The 6,818-nt window shown below is 42.8% G+C and overlaps 1 protein-coding gene across 1 annotated transcript; it reads left to right on the top strand.

The window, feature by feature from the left end:
• The first annotated feature begins 1,910 nt into the window (after positions 1 to 1,910).
• Positions 1,911 to 5,289, top strand: socs3b (suppressor of cytokine signaling 3b). The gene is made up of 2 exons (XM_058406941.1): positions 1,911 to 2,247; positions 3,004 to 5,289. The coding sequence occupies exon 2, from the start codon at positions 3,163 to 3,165 to the stop codon at positions 3,832 to 3,834; it is 672 nt and encodes a 223-aa protein (XP_058262924.1). The 5' UTR covers positions 1,911 to 2,247; positions 3,004 to 3,162; the 3' UTR covers positions 3,835 to 5,289.
• Positions 5,290 to 6,818: the final 1,529 nt, after the last annotated feature.

Here is a 6,818-nt window from a genome sequence, read left to right as displayed (position 1 = left end):
ATTGTTCAAAATTAAATAATGGGAAAATGTTAAATATTGGGAAATACACTATATTGGCAAAGGTTTTGAGACACCCCTCTAAATCATTAGAGTTCAGGAGTTTGGCTTGGCCCCTTAGTTCCACTGAAAGGAACTCTTAATGCTTCAGCATACCAATACATTTTGGACAATTTCATGCTCCCAACTTTGTGGGAACAGTTTGAGGATGATCCCTTCCTGTTCCAACATGACTGTACACCAGTGCACAAAGCAACATCCATAAAGAGATGGATGAGCAAGTTGGGTGTGGAGGAACTTGACAGTCCAGATAGAACAGGGATGAATTAGAGCGGAGACTGTGAGCCAGGCCCAAACTGGGACATCTGCCTTTGAATACACATGAATTTAATATGGAGTTGGCCCACCCTTTGCGGCTATAACAGCTTCAATTCTTCTGGGAAGGCCTTCCACAAGGTTTAGAAGTGTGATTCTGGATATTTTTGACCATTCCCTAGAAGCGCATTTGTTAGGTCAAGCACTGATGTTGGACGAGAAGGCCTGGCTCACAGTCTCCGCTCTAATTCATCCCAAAGAAGTTCTACTGGGTTGGGGTCAGGACTCTGTGAAGTTCCTCCACACCAAACTCGCTCATCCATGTCTTTATGGACCTTGCTTTGTGCACTGGTGTGCAGTCATGTTGGAACAGGAAGGGGTCACCCCCAAACTGTTCCCACAAAGTTGGGAGCATGAAATTGTCCAAAATGTCTTGGTATGATGAAGCATTAAGAGTTCCTTTCACTGGAACTAAGGGGCCAAGCCCAGCTCCTGAAAAACATCACCTGAATTCAATGATTTGGAGGGGTGTCCCAAAATGAATGAAGTGACTCGAAAAATGATTAGTTCATTTTGCTGACAAGATTCAAAGAGCCGAGTCACTAAAATGAACCGAACTTCCCATTACTAATTTGAACAGTGTCGAAGGACCAGGATGTGTATCAGCAATTACTGCATAGCAAGAAGAGGGTAGATTACAGCTTGCCGTTGATGCCTGATGCCCTGCTAATATGGATCACAGTGTGCTTTGGCGACAGGACAGCTTTAAAAATAAATAAATAAAGAAAACAGCAGGATTTTTCAGATGCTGCAATTTAAGAACCTACCCAAAATGTATTTCTGTTTATCTGTGAAAACATCCTAAGGTTTCAGAATACACAGAAAACAGCCTACAGAAAAGCTTACTTGTGCTCCCAGGTATATATATATATATATATATATATATATATATATATATATATAGAGAGAGAGAGAGAGAGAGAGAGAGAGAGAGAGAAAGCTAAATAAATAAATAAATAAATAAATAAATAAGGGCCCTGTATCCATGGCTACGTCCAAAATCACATCTTGCTGTTCTACTTAGACACACTATGTTAAGGCTGTAGTATATGGTTTAGGATGCAGTCTCTTGCTCTCATCATCCTATAGATGGCGTACAGGAGAGCTTTACTGAATCAGAGCTGCCATGTTAAATCTGTCTATAGGTATGGGAGCCATATGCGTTTCGACAAGCAGAAGTTTATCATAAAACATCTACACACTCACAAACACACACACACAGTAGTATATTTGTCTGTAGAGCACACATTTGATTTCCTGGAATCGGATAGTGTTTCAGTAATCTAAGCGATAAAACATCGTTGCGACTGAATAATAAAAGGAAATTGCAAAAATTCGGAAAAAAATAAGAGCAAAAGGAAGCGGTGTGTTACATCAGTGCGGTCTGGTGAAGCTTAATTCTGCAAGGGCGCTTCAACTTTTTTCACCTTGTAGTCTGACGGGGAAGAGAAGAGGGGGAAGGGAGGAGTGTGTATACCAGGAATCGTCTCGTAGAAAAAGGTCATGCTGATTATTTATGGGCAATCCGCCAAGTGAGCGAGCGAACGGGTGTGTGTGTGTGCGTGTGTGTGTGTGTGTGTGCGCGCGCGCGCGCTTGCTTACTGGAAGCAAAGGGGTGGAGCCGTTCAGAAATAGTGGGCTCCCACTAGATGTAGAGAGAAGACTTCCACTACCCCTCATCAGGGGGAGACGTGAGAACGTTATCACACTCTACACAAACTCGTCTGCCGTAAAACCGTTTCCCGACAACACCACTTTTAACAGCGCATTTACAGGGTTTGAAAAGGAGCCCTTCAGAAGAGAGAGAGAGTGAGAGAGGGGGAGAAAGGTCCGTTTAAACACCACTACAAGATTGGCTCGGATAAGACTTTCAAGGTAACTATCAAGCTGATTATTTTTGCTCTTTTTTTCTGTCCTATAATAAAAATGTATTGTATGCAAATCATACAGGTGGACTGTATATTAGTGGGTATTTAAGGCTCTGTTTGTATGATTGTGCTACAGTTCGGGGAGAGTCGGAAAAAAAATCAATAGATGATTTAAATAAATAAGTGAATAAATATAGGTTGTATTGTGTGTTTGCGCAGCGGCAGTGTGAGGTTTCAGAGCTTTTCTGCTTGTATAAGAACGCGCTTTGTTGAAATAGTCCGCGATCGTGTTTGTAAATCCCACCAGCACTGGTTAGGAAGACTGCAGCTCTACGGCTGCTTGGTATTTAGTGGTTGAAGAGGGGTTCACTTGTCCCTCTCTGCTTTTGTGTCGAGCTCACAGAGCGCCTCCAATGCAACATGAGAAAGAGTCCGCTTGGCACGAATGAGGAAATGGGTCATTCACAATGAACTGGAGCACCCCATTCACACATCTCGCTCCAAAAGCCTGTCTGCGATCGAAGTGTTGCCTGTATCAAATGTACACACTCGGCAGTTAACTAAAAATAAAGCGTCGATTGTATGCCAGTTTATCTGGCTCCATGACTATTAGGCGAATATCTAGCCTATATGCTTATTTCATACACCTTGTATTTTCCTAAGGACATAACATTAAGCCCTTGTTCAAGGGTTTACACTCTAGGATGTGCTGGCACCAATCATTCATGTAAATACTGACACTCTGCACTTTTTCTTTCTCCAGCTGCATCCCATACCCGTTGAGCCATCCTTGATTCTGGATGTTGACAAGGCGCCGGAGCTGTGGGCATTGTGTTGGTGCTGTGTGGTGCCTGTGCACCCTGGCTGGGACGAGCCTGCGGCCCTGGACCCCCAAGCCGGGACGGGGCACGGGCAGAGCGCCATGGTAACACACAGCAGGCTCAACGGCGCCATGAGCAGCAGCCCCTTCCAAGGCGGAGTACGCCTGCCTGCCCACCGCTACAAGACCTTTAGCTCCAGGGCGCAGTATCAAATGGTGGTGGCGGCTGCGCGCAAGCTGCAGGAGAGTGGCTTCTACTGGAACGCTGTGAGTGGGAAGGAGGCCAGCGCCTTGCTGAGCACTGAGCCACCCGGCACTTTCCTGGTGCGTGACAGCTCTGACAACCGGCACTTTTTCACCTTAAGCGTGAAGACGGCCACGGGCACCAAGAACCTGCGTATCCAATGTGATGCCTGCTCCTTTTTTTTGCAAACGGACCCACGCAGCTTGCAAACTGTGCCACGTTTTGATTGTGTGTTGAAACTCATTCATCATTACATGCCCTCTGCCAGAGAAGCGGGGTCCCTGTCTGTAGTCCCATCTGGAGTGGACAATGAAGGTGGCAGCAGTGGGGCAGATGGGAGTACATACTTCATTTATTCTGGAGGAGAGAAAATCCCACTGGAGCTGCTGCGCCCTCTGGCCTCCAGCATGTCCACACTGCAGCACCTCTGCCGCAAGACACTCAATGGCCACATAGATGTGTCTAATAAACGGGACCAGCTGCCTCAGTCGCTCCAAGAGTTCCTTCAGGAGTATGATGCACCTATATAATAACCATCACATGGTTCTGGAGCACAGAGACTGAACCACATATACAGAACTGTATGTTGGGCAGTGGTGGAATTGACCAGCAAAAGACCACAGGCAGATCGGAAGCAGTACAGTGTTACGAAGCTCTGGAGTTCATTAAGTGTGTGAGCTGTGTGCACTGAGAAGCTCTCAGCATCTATCAGTATTGCAGGCCAGCTGTGGCTTACTGTGCCTTCACCCTCTATAGTATGACCTTTGGCAGGGGGTTGCTATGTGATGGACAGCACAAAGTATGGACTCGCATGCAATAGGATGAACAGCAGAGCAGCCAGGACCAAAAGCAGATGATCAGAGGCATCGTGCTTTAGCTTCTTACCTTTGGAGTCTGTTCTTGGGTCTGTTTGGAAAAAAACACAAACCCTGTTGAATATTAACACAATTGATAGGTTATCAGTACAAGGGTTGAATACGCTGCTATGGCTGATTTGCAGCCTTTACTATATGAATAAAAAGCTGTCTCACACAGTTTCATCCCCACTTGACACACTGTTAAAAGAAGAGTTTTGGACGCCGGTGTTTGAGTGCCTAGCGTCGGCTGTTTGAAATGACATATACATTTCCACTGCGGGCTGCCAAGCGTAATTGCCTCATAGGTCGACGTGGGGAAGCAAACGGGGCGGCTATTCACTACTGGCACCGCTGTGTCAACACTGGCATCTGTGTGGGGTTACAAGACGAGACTGATGTTTAAATATGCATCAATACAAAGGATCAAAGTAGACAAGAGAGGACTCAGATATTACAGTAGTCTCAAAAGGAAAGCTCAGTGAACTGTTGTTGCTTTATTTTTGACAGGCAAAGAGTCTCAGTTTTGCTGGGAAATGCCAGACAGTTATAGAACATTCAACATGCTGGTGATGATATTACAATACAACACAAACTTCCATGAGTTGACAGTTCATGTACTGTGAAACAAAGCCAAGCACAGTATGCAAAACCCTTATTTACTAATCCTGGAGTTTGACATGGAGGATTGTGTTCCTCTCAAACCAGAGGCGTTCCTTCTGTATGCGCTAAGAAGTAATCAGTCATGCCTCATATCCCTCATTCAGTAACAATGACGTAGTGTTTCTTCAGCAGCACATGCTGTCTACAATTAAATGAATGTATTGTAAGTCAGTGGAAGGGCTTATGGTTCAACTTCTTATTGCTTTCTCTCTCTTTTTTTGTATTTTGTCAAATAGAGACGATGTTTACATGTGTCACCACAAGAGGACAACATGTTTTTGTACTCTGTCTTTTATAAAGATTTGGCATCTTAAGGTCTAGTCTAATGACCCACAGTGCAAGCTTGAAAATCAGTAAACCTGAAAACAATGGCATTACAACAGAAAATGCAGCAAGGAACTTTGCACATATTTATATTTATAAAATATTTCCATAATTTATATTAAAGAGTACTATTTTTACAAAATGGATCTTGTGTGCTTAACTTTTGTTCAGTTTGTTACTACATGGACATGTTAAATATAAATGCAAGTATTATAGTTACAATGAATTGTGAGAATAACATGGGCTTAGTTTACTGTTTTTTTTACAGGCCATAGTGATTCTGTATAGCATTAGCTGTAAGGAAAAGACTCTAATTCTGAGCTCTTAATGTCTCATTGATTACCCATTTGTTGATTGATTATTTTGCACTGTAAGTAAAAGATGTTATTAAAACTCTTTCTCTTCTTATTGTAATTGACACATCATGAAAGAAGAAGCAGATGAAAAACCACTTAATTGAAAATTAAATAAATGATCCACAATGAATCAAATCAAGCTAGATGTTTGAAATAGTAAGACTTTGGTCATTAGCATTAGTGTTAAAAAAAAGTCTTTCCTTAGAAGTGAAGAGTACATACAGTAGCAACTGCTCTTATTACAGTGTCATTGAAGAAGAGGGCTTTGGAAGAAATAAATCGATAGAATAATTAATTGTAATGTGTGTTTTATGAGTCATCAAGGCTTTAGTATTTATGTGTGACAAAGAAGCAATGGATAGACATAGATTTAATGTTTTTATTTTTAAAAAATAAATAGTAAAACACGCACACACATATGCAGACCTTGGAGCAATAGAAGAAGGTGGTCTGGCCTGTTGAATCATATATTCTTTTACATCCTGTGGACAGCCAGGTGTGTGTGTGTGTGTGTGTGTGTGTGTGTGTGTGTGTGTGTGTATGTGTGTTTGAGACCTACCTGGTGAAAAGATGGCACTAAGATGCACTATAAGAAGAAGGCAAGCCAGCAGATACAAGGTAATGCTCTGGGCAATGTACTGGGAAACCTTGTTTCCTGGCATTAGTGTGGATGATTCTTTGACACAGCACCTACCTAAACATATTAGTGCATTTAGTGCACACATTATTGCAGACCAAATATACCCTTTCATGGCAAAAGCATTCCCTAATGCAGTGGCCTCATTTAGCAGACTAATGAACCCAGCCCTACTGGAAAATCTGTTCAAGAATGGTTTGAGGAACATGATAAAGAGTTCAAGGTGTTGAACTGGGCCCTAAATCCAGTCAACTCCAGATCTCAATCCGATCAAACATCTGTGCGATGTGCTGGACAAACAAATGTGTTCATGAAGGCCCCACCTTATAACAGAATTCATATTCAATCCTGCAGTTTTTCTCTCAGTGTTAACCAAGTTTACCAGCTGTTATAGAAATCAGAGGCTGCTTTTTAAATTTGTGCTAGCACGATCTGAGCTCGAGCCATCACTTATCCATTTCCATAAAGTACAGTTGAAGTGTTCATCTCCTTCAATTTTGTTCATGCCAGAGCATTATGGGTAAATTCCATGCTCATTAAAAGCAGACATCCAAACAGAAGCCATGGAGTGCTTTTATGCATGAGTGTATGAGAGGACCCGGGGGTGTTACATATGGAAGAGAGGTAGATTCAGTAACTGGTTATTTTTATGGGAAATGCTTGGCGTGTGAGACATGCAC

Source organism: Hemibagrus wyckioides, linkage group LG13 (genome assembly GCF_019097595.1).
Source record: "Hemibagrus wyckioides isolate EC202008001 linkage group LG13, SWU_Hwy_1.0, whole genome shotgun sequence".
NCBI lineage: Eukaryota > Metazoa > Chordata > Actinopteri > Siluriformes > Bagridae > Hemibagrus > Hemibagrus wyckioides.
Note: the sequence above shows the minus strand (reverse complement) of the source record. Positions and strands in the feature narration are given on the sequence as shown.